General features: G+C 35.6%; 1 protein-coding gene across 1 annotated transcript in view; it reads right to left on the bottom strand.

Annotated features, from left to right (window-relative positions):
* Positions 1-383: 383 nt before the first annotated feature.
* LOC145660737 (uncharacterized) overlaps positions 384-15946 on the bottom strand; it is a 59667-nt gene continuing 44104 nt past the window's right edge. The window contains exon 2 of the mRNA XM_081726143.1: positions 384-8979. Coding sequence (XP_081582269.1) covers positions 7533-8979 — 1447 coding nt within the window. The 3' untranslated portion in view covers positions 384-7532. The remainder of the gene's footprint in view (positions 8980-15946) is intronic.

Below are 15946 nucleotides of genomic sequence, written 5' to 3'. Positions count from 1 at the left end.
GTTCAAAAGTCATCGGTACCCCCTACAGTTGAAAAATTTATGAACTATTGGACTAACCATATTACAAATTAAATTACAAACAACTGGTTCCTCGAAATTCATATCCAAAACATGTATCAATGCTAATTTCTCTTCCACAAATTCATACAGTGTTTGATTTTCCCTCATAACTCGGTAAAATTCCAATCGCATAAACTGCGTTCAAGCCAAAGGTGAGATGAATTTAATAACAAGTTGTCTACAAATGTCTCCGCAAACTGAACCTGTACCAATCATTGACTGTAAAAGGTAATTAAATTCCCCTTTAGTACGCGCTAAACTAGCTATTAAAATTACATCACACGGTAAATCCTTACTTCCCACAATTTTATCTAGTTTCAAAATGAACTGGAATGACATCTCCGTATTTGTTCCGTCTACCAAAGGTAATTTATTAGTCTCAGCCAATAACAATTTATACACCCCTTCGGTTGCTAATTTATTAAAATCAAAATTTAAAGGCTCAGACCGCATATTATGTCTGTATACATTTCGTCTATCTAAGCCTGGAACAGAGGAAGAACGTATCCGTGGTCTCCCACGATTAGGTTCGACAAAGTTACCATCTAAATTTGATTCAAAATTCCGAAAACAGGGATTTTCAAAAGCTACATACCCTAGAAATCCTTCTTCACTGCTTGAACTACTACGTTCAAAATTATCATTATTTTCATAATTCTGCATATTATCCATCTTTCCTGTAGCCAGAATTCAAAATTATCCGTAAATTCTTCTCCTTTTACAAACAACAAAAAAATGCGCAACAACTCGTGCCAACTTATGCTAGATGCACCCTCAAAACTTTTTCTCTCTCAAATCTCGTTTCTTCCATATATTTCCTGTATATTACTCTGCGTTTTTTTTATTAACATTACATTCAAATTTAAACAAGTATATGGCCAAAACAAGTAGCACTTGAAGATTCGAAAGTTGTAACGTTGCATGCATACACACACAACCGTGGTCCCGCGATTAACTTACCTACAGGTAAAAGACAAACCTTGCCTAACTACTAGACACAATTCCTCCCTTTACCTGCATACAAATCAATCACAAGCACACTTTGACGGGATAGCCGTTCCCCGATTCTTGTTTTGGCATGCAGAGTAAATTCACTGAAAAATAAAATCACTTTTTTTTCCTCGTAGCGATTAGACTTAATTTTGGAACCAGGAAATACAGGTAAAACTCTCAAATTTCAACTGGAACAATTTATTACAAACCAAATATATATCCAACAATAACAATAAATATCCAAAACCCGAAGTAATTCGATTAAATTTCCCAACTTCTTCAAAAACTTTTAAACAAGTAATAACTCGAAAGATTAACATTAATTTTCCAAATATTCAAGATATCTCCAAAATAGTAAAACATTAATTTACCCGAAAAGTATTATTACTTCCAAAGATCCAATTTTTCCCGTACACATTGACTTACTGATCCCAAATACTGAAATTAACCTCTTTACGGTACTCATTGACGAACTGTTTCCAAGTATTGAAAATTAACTTCTTTATGGTACTTATTGACGAACTGTTTCCAAATATTGAAAATTAACTATTTTCTTTCCCAAAACTTACAATATTTCTCTGGTAGGTTAGGAATTACCAGTAATACGTCCACTCTTGTATTAACTCGAATATTCATTTCTGTTAAATCCCAACATTAAAAATGCGCTCTGAAAAAGGTTGGGCTCTACCATACTCAATGATTATTGGGATTCGAACCCACATGGGAAATCCGAACCAATATGATGTGATCCAAACCAAAGAATTGGGGATCTTATGCACTATAATGGAAAATAATGAGAGGGCGAATAAATTTCAAATCTCCTTCCACTGCCAAAAGAGGTTAAATAATTCGTCCTCCCTTCATTCCCCAACACAGTACCAAGTTCAAGCCCAATTCTTCAAATAGGTAGAATATAGCACTCTACTTACCAAACCAGCATAAAAAAAGATCACACATAATCTATTCTTCAAAATATACGGTTAACACTATATTCAAAGCCACTAAGTTCATATAACATTATGTCAATCATCAGATAATTCCAAAACGCGTTTTCCAAATAGAATTTCAATGTTAAACCCACGAAACAAAATTTAGATTAATTTCCATACTACTCTCTTATAACTATCCCTTACACTTTCGAATCTTCAAGTGGCCGAGCCACCATCCGCTTCCACCTAGCAAGCTGCCGCTGGCTGCCATCTCTTGACATTCGAGGGAACTCCTCGTAACTAGCACTTATAACTGAAGTGGAAGGGCATCTAGGGAGTAGAAGCCGTATTACTTAACTCCTACCTTTACATTCAATATACAATATTTCAGTTCCATCACAAATCTCTTTTTTCTTTTTTTTTCTTCTACGAAAACGCTAATATACGTTACAATGTTAAGTTTGGCAGTAATAAATCTTTGTATGTACTTAGGATCGTCTATGCATAAAGTTCAAAAATATGGCATCAAACCGTAGAAAAGTTAAAGTTCGTGCTCCTGCTTCGGGAAAAATATTGGTGCTATCTCTGTGCTTTATCATTTCCATTGTGAACCCAGTAGTAAGGTTGCGGCTAGAGTCTGCGTTCGATAGTATCTCCAGTTGGAAATGGAGTGAAATATCGTTATCATTTATTGCTATAGAACACTCAATTAATATAATTTCAATGTTCAACACAGATGGCAAGAAGTGAGTAAGAGTGATCCCACGCTAGAAATGTGTGCCAAATCAGGTGCTCCATACTCTGCGTTTAATGTGGTGATATACAGAAGAATGCTGCTCAAAAGTGCAGTGAACAGAAAACCTCCTTTAAACTATACTACCAAAATATGCAAAGCATTAAAAACAATTTTGCGGACTGTGCCGTAATTATGCCTGTTTAGTGGTGAGTGAAACATGTCTGAAAGTATCGGTAAGAAACAGTGGAATGGTTTCTCAACCAATTCTCTACATAGAAAAACGACCGCAAGACCATAGAGGCAGATTGTTTGTAGTATTAAAATAAATGGAGCGGCAGAGCACAGAATGATCTCGTACGTGACTGTGAAAGTATTTGAGCAGAGGTAAGTCTGTCCAAAAACAAGCTTCGTCGGGTGTTTCTGCAGACCATATAAGAACATTCCTCAAAGTTTACTTGAAACGTGCCACAAATTTTTTCCAGATGATGTCACAAGATGACAAAGTTGCTCATTTTGGTGACTATAACTTGGGCTTAGATATGGATCTACAGTAAAAATGGGATAACATCAGACGCAAATGACATCCCTTTGTCGAATATTCTACTCAAGCACTCGATGTGGGATAGTACAATTTTAATAACGCGCGTAAAATAATAGCTTAGATTTTGTCATCTCTATTTTTCCGACAGAATGCGTCATCTCATATAGAATTCCTTCTCCCAGACAGCGAGTTCACCGTTCTTTATCTTACTCCCAATTCCAGAAGCCAGCAATGCAACTCAAAAAGAAAGTTTGTACCTGACTGAAGGAAAGCCGCATTGTGTAAAATTTGTAAAATACAACAGGTGTTACAATGGACACTTTTACTAGATGGAACAATAGACCATGCATTGGATTCTTTCGCTCATGTTTTTAATGCAACAATAAATATTATGTACTGTTCAAAAAGGAAAAACAATGAAATTTAAAACAAGTCGCGGCGAACAGAGTCGCCACACATTACCAAATAAAAAAAAAGCTATGGGAACTATGGTGTACATTTCCAAATGAATACATATCTTAAAAGAATTTCTAATGTAGGACTTAATATTAAAAAAGCTTTTGAGATGCAGCAAATACCTAGACTAAATTTTAAGAAAACTCAGACACCAGCATCAACAAAAGTCTAAAACTTTTAGCATACCTCTTTTAAAGTACAATGATGTATCAGGTGCACAACTTGAGGAAAGAACAGAAAATTTTAATGAATTCTTTTGTAATAAATTCTCAACAACATAATCAACGTACTTCCCTGTTGAATGCGTTTACTGGTCCACTATATCTCATTTATCTATTACTCTTCCAGAGGATGATTAACTCTTATTTTCTCTCCGGCCTGAGAGCCTCTGGCCAGGACAAAATAAACTAGACCTTTCTGCGTTCAACATCATACATTATTTGTTTTCTACTTTCGCTCATTTTTAATAGATGTTTCAGGAAAACCTGTTTTCCTTGTTCTTAGAAAACAGCCCGTTTATCTCCCGCCTCTAAATGTGGATTAGAAAGTTATGTCATTTTAAAGCAACATCTCGCTACTCTGAAACATATCAATCCTCTGCGAGAAAATTATCAAACACATTACTTCCCGTTCAGTACAATCCCAAAGTTGGTAGTGTTGGGTGGACGGCCAATCTGCCGATAGAGGGAGCCAAAACGTGATTTTTTCTTGTTTCGCCTTTACATAAAAATGTAAATAAAAGTTTCATTATCTTTCAACTGCTGTTTCGTTTTTAACTGCCCTAACATCAAAAATAATTCAAGAAGACCATATCTGTCCGAGTTAGCATTAGAACTGTTAAATGAAAACCTGAAAGCTCCTCCTAAGATATCAACTTTGCAAAAAAATTGCTAGTGTGCTTGGCACAATACAGAAAACAAACTACCGATGATGAACCAGTCTAACCAATCTGAGGAGATATTTGCTACATCTGCGGGTAAATGGAAAACAACAGAACTCGCCTTGAATGTAATGATTGTGGAAAAAACGTGTTCAAAAAGCAGTCAACAATTACCACTACTTGCAATACATGCCAGCAATCTCAGAAAGAGGACAGTGACGTGGATGTTAATTAACTTTGAACCCACCTTGAGTTTACATATTGTGGAAAAACATATGCAAAAAGCACTCAATCATTACTGCCCCCTCAATAAGTAGCCTATCAGCATTATCACAAGCTCAGTAACATGGATGTTGATTAGGTTAGATGCTGTTTTTTTGTGTTTTGTTCAGTGTGTTCACTCATATTTAGCAGTGTTGCAATTTAATTTAAACGTATACTTTTGGTCAACAATGATTTGTCTTTACTAAACCTAAATGCTTCAAAACATACAATTTGCATCTTGCACAATGCCGGAAAATGTGAATAATCGATCACGGCCGAATTGCCGTCGTCGCGAGCGGAAACGTGAATTGGCAGTACGTGAGATTGATAGGAGATATTGAACGAATTATTTCGCACTTTTGACAACTAAGATGTTTAGCATTCGTATATTTTATCACGTGTGTAACTTGAATATAACTTTTTATGTACAAACATGAATTTTCAGTAACTAGTTTCACATATCTTACAATGTCTTTTCACTAACATAATATTGACTTCATGTAAACGCTTTTCACAATTATGCACAGCCATCTTTTACTTGTATGAGATAGCATGTTTCCTCAAAATTGAACTTCGATTATATCATTCTTCATAGTCTTGACACGAGCAGTTCCTCGCCATCTGTATTAAAATATCTGTTGCGAAATATAAACTTTAATTAAGTCCTTTCTACACACTTAGAACGCTTTAATTTGTTCCTTAGTATTTAATTATATTTTTTTCCCCTGTATGTTTTAACATGTGCATTGCAAAACGTGAGCTCCATATAAATCTTCTTTTCACTTGTGTGTTTTCATATGTGTGAGAGTTTCATCTGTGTATTAAAATGTCCTGCCAAACTTGAACATAGACCAAATACTTTTCCACAATCGTCGTATGTGTGAAGTTTTCCACTTGTGTATATTAATATTTGTCTTGCCAAGCTTGAACGCGAATCAAATGACACACTAGAATCGGAAGTTGCTAACTCATTATTGCTAGATTTTACAGGATCGCGCTTTTAATTTTATAGAAGTATTCAAATACCGATATATTAGTACAATGGTCTAAAATTTTGTATGCTGGTTCGTTTCGACAGGTGTGACGTTGTCTTACAGTACCAGATACTTATAACGTAAACAGTAGGTTTTTGAATAAAACTTAAAACCTGATTTAACAACTTTTCTTATAAAACGAGTGAAAAGTTGGTAAGTCAGTATACTCAACTTCTGAGCACACAATAAAGAATAGGTAAGGAATACGAAACATAAGTACGAACTTTATTTTTAACAACCCACATGCACATTCACTTTACATAATCATCCCGCGCTTCAGTAACGACTGTGAGCGAGAGGGAATAGAAGATAGTGTGTGACGAACTTTTGGTACACACCCTCTTTCCGAACATACAGCACGATTTCCGGTGATGTCACTAACACTTTGAATAAGAGTGCCATTATTGTCGCTTTGAAATCAAAGACGTCAACAACTGGTGTGCAATCATGTTCGCTATTATTAGTGAGTCATTTTTTGACACATACACCCTTAATACGATTTTAACCTAAAGTTTGTCTGATCAGCTTAACCGATTTGGAGGAGACGAAGACTTGATTTTTTGATCGCTTCTTATTTTCAATTTGTCCACAGTTGCTGTGAGTGAGCATGAAAGAATGTCATGGAAACGGGTAATATAAATATATAAGGTGAAAACAGAACTCCGCAACCATGCATCGGCCAGCAAGATGCAGCCAAAACGCAGATGGTCCAGAGTCCTAGTGTTGGAATAGACATGGAACAAGTTTTTCCGCTGGATCTACACTTGTAGCTCATAAGGAAGGTGCACCCTCATTCTCGATGTTCCTAACTCCCTTCCATATAAGAAGTCTCAGGAAGGGTAATATTCGGAGATTTTATCTTTAGATAAACATTCACTTGTGAAATCGTCAGTGGAATTTTCCTGGGCGTCAGCCATCTTTTCACTATGCAGCAAACCCTGTGGAGGAAAGCAGAAGCGCCGTTCGTAGGGTACATGCGGAACCAATTTCCCGTAACACCTGCCCCAAAAATACAAACTTAACAACTTGTCTTCCAAAACTCACATTCCATTACAAAGGGCAGGTAGGACATTTCAACAACTTAATGTAGTCTGATTCCTTTAACATTTAATTCTATTGTAGACGTCTTTAGCAAGGGTATTTATAGTGCACTTAGCATTCCTTTCAAAAATTGACTTAATAACCTGTGAGTGCGTCAAATTCTTTTGTGTTTACTATGCCTACTTACGTGTCTTACCAAAGCTGAATAGAAACTAAATCCTATTGAACACCCTATGCTTTACTTTTGTTATTGAACTGTGCTTCAACATGCGATTTGCGAAATGTGAACTACCAGCAAATGTCTTTGTACACTCTCAGCGCGTGAGATTTTTGTCCTCTGTAGATTAGCATTTAATTTGCTATATGTGAACGTTGAGTAAATACCATGCTACGCTCTTTGGTTTTTCACTTGTGTATTGAAATGCCTTGCAAGTTTTGAGCGTAGACTATATTCTTTGCTACATCATTCACGTGTGAGATTTTTGTCCTGTGTGGATCAACACGTTAGAACGTTGAATAAATTCCATTCCAGGTTCTTTGCAGGTGAGATTTTCTCCTGTGGATGTGTCCAGCCAAACTTGAACGTCGATTAAACGTCTTACCACACTCTTGGCATGTGTGTTTTTTTTTCTGCGTGGATTAACATGTGTTTAGCCAATGTTGAACGATGATTAAATGCCTTACCACACTCGTGGCAAGTGTGAGATTTCTCTCCTGAGTGGACTAACATGTGTGTGTTCAAACTTGAACGTCGATTAAATGCTTTACCACACTCTTGGCACGTGTGACGTTTCTCTCCTGAGTGGATTAAGATGTGTGTGGCCAAATATGAACGTCGAGTAAATGTTTTACCACACTCTTGGCATGTGTAAACCTTTTCTCTTGTGTGGATTAACATGTGTGTGTCCAAACTTGAACGGTGCCTATATGCCTTACCACACTCTTGGCAAGTGTAAGGTTTCTCTCCTGAGTGGTTTTGCATGTGTCCAGCCAAACTTGAACTTCGTTTAAATGCCTCACCACACTCTTGGCAAGTGTGAGGTTTTTCTCCTGTGTGGATTATCATGTGTGTGACCAAACCTGTACGTTGATTAAATGCCTTACCACACTCTTGGCATGTGTAACTTTTTTCTCCTGTGTGGAATAACATGTGTCTAGCCAAACTAGAACGGTGAATAAATGCCTTACCACACTCTTGGCACGTGTGAGTTTTCTCTCCTGAGTGGATTAAGATGTGTGTAGTCAAACTTGAACGTTGATTAAATGCCTTACCACACTCTTGGCACGTGTGAGGTTTCTCTCCTGAGTGGATTAAGATGTGTGTAGTCAAATTTGAACGTTGATTAAATGCCTTACCACACTCGTGGCAAATGTGAGGTTTTTCTCCTGTGTGGATTAACATGTGTGTGACCAAATTTGAACGTCGAGTAAATGCTTTACCACACTCTTGGCATGTGTAACTTTTTTCTCCTGTGTGGATTAACATGTGTGTGTCCAAACTTGAACGGCGCTTATATGCCTTACCACACTCTTGGCAAGTGTAAGGTTTCTCTCCTGAGTGGATTAAGGTGTGTCCAGCCAAATTTGAACTTCGTTTAAATGCCCTACCACTCTCTTGGCAAGTGTGAGGTTTTTCTCCTGTGTGGATTATCATGTGTTTAGCGAAAGTTGAACGTTTATTAAATGCCTTACCACACTCTTGGCATGAGTGCAATTTTCCTCCTGTATGAATTAACATGTGCGTAGCCAAACTTGAAAATACACTAAATTCCATTCCACATACTCCGCAGATGTGGGATTTTTCACCTATATGCATTAACTTACCGCTTGACAAAGTTGAACTTTGACTAAAGCGTTTATCACTCTTTTGGTACGTATCACGCTTTTCACTTTCCTGTGGCAGCATATGTCTTGACAAACGTGATGGGTGAAATCCTTTGCCAAACTGCATCGGAGTATGTGATTCCACATCTGAATGAGAAATTGTTCCCTTTAATGTAATAAACGTATCCTCTTCTCCGCGGAAAGCTAATACGTTAGAGTGCCTGTAACAAGTTCAACCAACAAGGAAATGTGAATGGAGATAATGATTAAGTAGCAACAAAAAAATATAATCATTCGCTATATTTCATGATAAGATTACACTTAATTTGTTTTATTACGTAAAATATTGTAGAAATATGAAATGGAGTACCACAGAGAAGTCTCCATATCTCTCTATTCCCAAAATAAGAGGCTGTAGTTCGTTTCACTATATCAAATTGAACCATCATTTATATCGTGCCGGTCATAAGTCTTTGACCAGGTAATGGCACCTGCTTTTAAACAAATGCGCAGTATGAGAAATAAATCTCTGTTATCTGTGTTTCACTTGGAGAAAATATAAACTTGCGATCCAAAGGTTTAAGAGCAAGTCAACTTACTAATATAAAGTATACCGAAGATCTTTCACTTATATCATCATAAGAGGAACATGAAAATCTTTTTGAAACGAAGAAAAAGAATAACATACAACATTCCAAGCTGAGGCAGAGAAACTTAACGTAACCAGACTAAAGACGAAACATTAACAGCGAATTGATCGTGGTTAAATGTTCTAGGCGGTTGACCAGCAATCTCGAGCATTTTTTTTTTTTTACTTTAGGAATTTTGATGGCGATTGATCGGAGATAACACACGCTTTATTACATTCAAATATCTGAATACTCGTTTGTTTCAACACTTGAACTATCAAATTTTCAGGAATAATACTAGTAATAATAACAATTATCTCGAACAATTAAAAACTTATTATCGCTCAGATCATACCATTACAAGCAGAAATGTGATATTAGGCAAAATAGATTTCGGTTTAGTGTAATGTTGCCCATGAAAAGACGATTTTCTCATCTCGATTCTAAAACAAACAAAACAAAATCGTGATGAGACGTAACATTTTAATGCTAGACGGGACAAGGTTAACTCACACTATCGTCACGCTTTGGAGATGAGAACCGAGACGTGACGAAAAATATCGTAAATATTTCTCGTCTTATCTCGATTCTCGAAATTGTGCTTCTTCAAGCAACAATTGCTATGTAGACTGAATCTTATATATTATTTTGTTACTTTGTATTTCAGAGCTCACTGAATTATGGTCTGTGTGTATATTTTCGTAGCAAAGCTTTTATAATTACATCTGCAAACTCCACAAGTTAGTTTATTACAAGCATTAGTGTTGAATTATATTCAGTTCTTTTTATTACAGTTAATTTCCTGAAAACGTACAGTATAATTTTTTCTACACGAAATATTAGAGGAAAATTTTGTTTAAATTTGAGTAGCTGTAGAGGTGTCTCAGGAAGGTACGGAACCCCTTCCACGAAGACCCTACGTTTAAGTAAGTTTTGACAAATTTTAGGGGAACTTAAACATTTTTAATATCATTATTATTATTACTGAAGTGTTTTAAATTTAATGGTACAACATGTTTCACCCTGCTCCCACCTAGTGGGCATTGTGCTGAAAAAATAACGTGTTCATAGGCTTTCTCCGTGTTGTGCCTCCTCCCACTTTCTTTATTCCAATATTTCTTTCATTCTCATCATCGACGTCTTCTGTAGGTTAGCCGCCAATACCATTACTTAAAAACAAATTTTCTTACGGCTCTTGTGAGTTCAGAATCCGTACTTTCTACACGAAATTTGCCTCGAAATGTTCAGTTATAACATTTAACTAGTTGTAGGGAAAATTTCCGTTATAGCATTTAGCTAGTTGTAGGGAAAAATTTCCGTCATAACATTTAGCTAGTTGTACGAACGTATGGAGAGGGTATGTGCCTTTGGTCCTGACACTCCTCTCCAATCCCGATTATTTTGTAACTTCTGGCTTACGCTACGGGTGATTTTTCAGGCTTTAATACAATGTCTCCTCATACGGAATTTGTTATCTATATTATTATTATTATTGTTATTACTGAATATTTGAGACCTCACTATTACGTCCTACTGCAATGCAACAAACATACTGATGTTACGAAAATGAAAATAAATTCTTTGGACCCTATATAAGGATGAATTGAGTTATGAGAGATACTTTGCAAAGAAAAGATAGGTAAAAGGTGTCAGCTATTCCATAATGTGAAAATCGAACCTTCGGATGCCTTAACAGAAGGTAAGTAGGATTTGTCTTCATCACAATACCCTTTCGAAGTAACACCATTTCTTTGGGTAAAAGGCATTGGACTATGTATGCGTTATATTGATATCTTCCCAAAATATAAAAACAGAATAATTATTATTAATCATTTTTTTCTTGAAGGAATATATGGAACGTGTTGTAAATGCCGAACGAAAACACTATTATTATTTCTAGTAAGAGTGGAAGAACAGTTAGCAACAATTACACAATGACGTTTCAGGCAAATTTATGGCTCATACTAGGCCTAAAGAATGACCCGTTTGTTTTCATGAATTGTTTGCGAAACAAGCGAACTTTACAGAGAGTAGAAATCGAGATTGTAGACTGTGAAGTCATGTAATTACTTTTTGAAGGAAGTCGTTTCAACTCTAACTTCTAAGAACTAGAGAAATTGACATTTCTTCATTTTATTATACACCAGAAATAAGATAATTCCAAAATATATTTTTTTCTGAATATACTTGGAGAATCGAACCGTGAACCCCTAACACACGAAGCGAATGTTCAAGCCACTACCCTAAGACCGCTCTTTTAAGTAAGAGTCAAGAATCACTCGTCTATATAGGAAATTGCAAACGTTTACGATTCCAATATTTTATTAACCATGAATCACTGATTTTGGTCATGAAAAAATAGTGCAGTCTAGAGAATTCAAGATTAAATTTTAAAAAAACGGGAAGTATATCTGTAACTTATCTCTATTAAATTTGGTTATTCTCGTTTTACAGGTAATTTAAATAACCTTGAACGACAGGGACACGAACAAAGATTCATCGAGGGCATTTTATATTTCAAAGGCTTATCCATCGGGAATCGAAAGTGAGACCCCGCCTACTAAACAATCTGATGGGTGTGGTGCCTGGTTCGTTCAAAAGGCAATTAAGGTTGAGACGGACAACATAGTGCTCGTGGGTTTTCTCGGGACACTTCCGATTCTTCATTCCACCAATTCGTCCATCATAATTCACTTGCTTCAATCATCGTCTTCCTTAACCTAACAGGTATAATCATTGGACATTAAGCGATTTCATTTTCAAGCTGTTAACCCAAAATAATCCGAATCGAAAAACAGTTGTATATTCTATTGATCATTAACGTTTTCTCACAAAACAATATGTAGAAAAAGTCATGGCCAATCATAATTGCATTCAGAAATGAAACAGCACACTAGAAATACTTTAACCTAGAATGTAACCATTACATATCATTTGGTACTCTGTACGGATATTCTGGAAGGAGCCACAATTAGAATCAGTCATTGAGTTGGTGGGTCAGTCGATCGTAAGTCAACAGCACGCGACCCACTGCGACCCACCAACACCATGACCCACTACGACTCACCACTCACCATGACCCACTGCGATCATGACCCAGAAGTATGTATCTTCTTCACACGAAACTACATATATGACAGATTTAATTATCATACTCTGCATTTTTTTCAAAGCAGTCGCCATTACCTGGTCAATGACTTATGTCCGTCACGATAAATACGATATCAAAGTTAACTCAGGTACATACAAAAATACTTATATTGTGCTATGTGGAATAAACATTTCATTATTATAAATGAAAATAGAAACCCGTTGTCACTAACATAATTTATATATCGTTACTTTTTGTGTCAGATAATTTAAAAATCGGAAGAACATTTTGCAATTGCAGCTACAACAAACTGTTACTATGATTACAAAGAAAAAAAAAGGGACGATATAACATCATTTAAAATTTTGCAGAAGATACGTGATTTCATTAAGTATACCAATTACTAGTTGCGATTTTATATAGTATGATACCTTGAGATAGTAAAATTTACGTATATTGATATGCAGCAACGTAGTTACATCTGATATATTCTAATAAAATAATTACTTTTGAGAAGCAGAGACTTTTTAATTTCTTGTAATCTTTATGTACTTACTTGAAATACATGATATAATGATTCCAGAATTTCACGTTAAGGTAATATGGACAACCATTAGCACCCTCGTTACTCTTAGATTATTACTAGTGCTTTTATATTTGTGCTCTCAACATAAAATTTATCATAACCTACTGTAATGCTCTATGCAGAAATCGAAATATATACTAGGTTTGGAATCCTGCTATTACAGGATTTTTGCAAACAATGCCCCACGAGTGTTATTAGCATCGTGAAACACTCTAGACATTACTGTTCTTTTACGCTAAAAGTAAAAAAGGCAGAAGATAAATGCTACACTCTGAATACCGAAAAACTGAAGAAATATGTTATGCATCACATTAGAAAATACAGGGAGCTGAACTGTTTGAAATATATAATTTAATATGTTGAGCGTGTTTATTTAAGGGGCATTTTATTACGTTACGTTCATTCAAATGGGTACCATAAAGACGGGAAAAGGATTAAAATTGTACGTCAAATATTATAATCTGAGTGCTCTCTTTTGTTAGAGAAAGGACAGCTGGAACACTAGCTTTTTTTGCTTTTAAAAAAGTCGCGTACAGCAGAGTTTTCGGAAATAAACATTCAAGGGAGAGAAGACGAACAATCTGCATACAATACCACAGTACAAAAAAATTTGACATCAACCTAATCTTGTATCAGCTACATAAATAGCTGAAACGATTGAAATTAAATTTTACCTGTCTGCAATTGGCCAGGCATGTATCTCATTTAGAGAACTTTTTATCTTTTATTACGTTACTGTCACTAAAATGAAGATCCTAAGAGTAAGAGAACAGATTTACATTTTACGCTAAAAGTTGTGAGTGGATTATCCTTAGCAGGTGTCTTTACGCTATACCAGTGAGCAAGTGATCTACGACTTACGAGATGAAAACGGGCATATTCCGCAGATTTCATAATACATAAATTTACCATATGATATAAAATTAATAGGCAATGTACAGAGCTTCATCACGCATTGCCTGATTCATTCAAGTGATCACAATTTTGCTAGCATAAAAATAATTATAGAAAACTACGTTTACAAGGGGATATTGTAAAACTAAGCTGTAAACTTCAAATCAACTTATAGACTTCTTTAGATCTTTTATCAATAGCTACGTCAAAAACAGCAATAGGCTTGTAGTATACGACTTAAAAAATTATTTGCTGGGAAACAGTATTTTCATCATTTCTGTTTCAAACAACGCCTTTATCCGTTCCGAACGTGCTTCTACTTATATGGAAAAATATATCTACGTACTTCTTGGGAAAAATATCGAAGAATCACTTTTTCTTCCTCCGTAATTCACATTAATATTATGTTTTATTGCCGCGATACTACAATACAATACGCAAGGAAGAACACTTACGGACACTCTTCACGAAGTATATCTACGTACCTTTAACGGAGGAATAAAATCACGTAATACTATATGTCTAATGTTGTAATGAACACTGGACACTTATAAACACTTACAACGTAAAAACTAGAAAATAATAATAATAATAATAATAATAATTAACATTTAAAATAAATTTTCAAGAAAATCTTTTTCCCGATTTTATCATCGCATTTCGAAGAAAGGATACATTTTATGTAATACTATTTCAGACAAACTGTATTTTCTTCGCATAGTTACGTCTTGAAACTAGTCCACATCTCATTAAAGTACGATCAAGATCCTGCACAAATTCTGAACCAGGGACAATAAGCATAAGCTTGGTCCTGGTTGTATTTACTGTACCATCTGTGAAATTTAAAAGTTGAAGTTAAGCATTGGTTTTCTGCACATTCCTTTCCACAGGTGTTTGTTTCCGTCGTGATCAGATGTTTGTTTCGCTGGTTACAAGGAAGTACAACATACTGAGCATACTTTCGCGAAATTGTGAATGAAGGCCGAAAGAGTCAATTAATTGCATTAAACGTGACATTCCTTTGAAGTTTTCATAGTAATTTTCACTGTGTAATTTTAGCAGCAAATATTAAAAGCTTAGAAACTAAAATATATACTTCACTTTAAACCTTAGTATACATTCAAGAATATACGAAACTCATTCACCCAGTGATTAACAAATCCCAAATCCAACACCTCATAAATTTAACTTCTGAACTGGATATCATCTTACGCTAAACCATGCCAACTTGGATTATTATTGCCCATTCTTAGAGTATTGTATTGTATAATATTATCTTATTGCTTTTGACACACCAACCTCTCACAAAAGTTTTATAGTTCACATGCATATTATTGACGCAAGCGACGTGACCCGCCTATGGTAGACAAATCGATGTCATTATTTGTGTAAAAATATGTGATGTCTTCCTAATGTAAATGCTAACTGTATATATAGCACGTAAACTTTCTTTCGTTCATCTCACGCTAAGTAAGATATTCAAAATTTAACGTCTTTTTGCTGATTGTTAAGCATTTTTAACCTTTTCAGCACCCATTCAGCCATGACTTAAAAAATTGTGCAGGTAGATAGAATCACCAATATATACAAAAAAGGCCGAACATGCACCTCCCTAAGTTGGCCACCTGCTTATCTTGGCCTAGTTCGTCTTGAACCTGTATTTTCCCACGACATTCGTCACTTACTACTCTGTAAGTTGGCCACCTGTCTATTTTGGAAGTTGGCCACACTGAAGCAATGTTTACCCTATGATGATAATGATAAATTTACCTGAGTATCTTGGCCACGCAAAATAGTTTTATTTTTCTTAACTCTTTCGAATTCCCATATGAGAGACAGATGTTCTGTATTTGTGACTGGACACAAAGAAGCATAGATTCGCACGATTTGTTTTTCGAGGTCATTGGCCAGAACACTGCCCTCATATAGGGGTGGTGAAGGAAGGTGTGAATAAGAAAAAGCACGTACAGGAATTCAGGAAATGGTTG

The sequence above is a fragment of the Thermobia domestica genome, chromosome 9, assembly GCF_964235325.1.
Source record: "Thermobia domestica chromosome 9, izTheDome1.hap1.1, whole genome shotgun sequence".
Taxonomy (NCBI): domain Eukaryota; kingdom Metazoa; phylum Arthropoda; class Insecta; order Zygentoma; family Lepismatidae; genus Thermobia; species Thermobia domestica.
The sequence above is the reverse complement of the archived record's forward strand: the minus strand, read 5'-3'. Positions and strand labels throughout refer to the sequence as shown.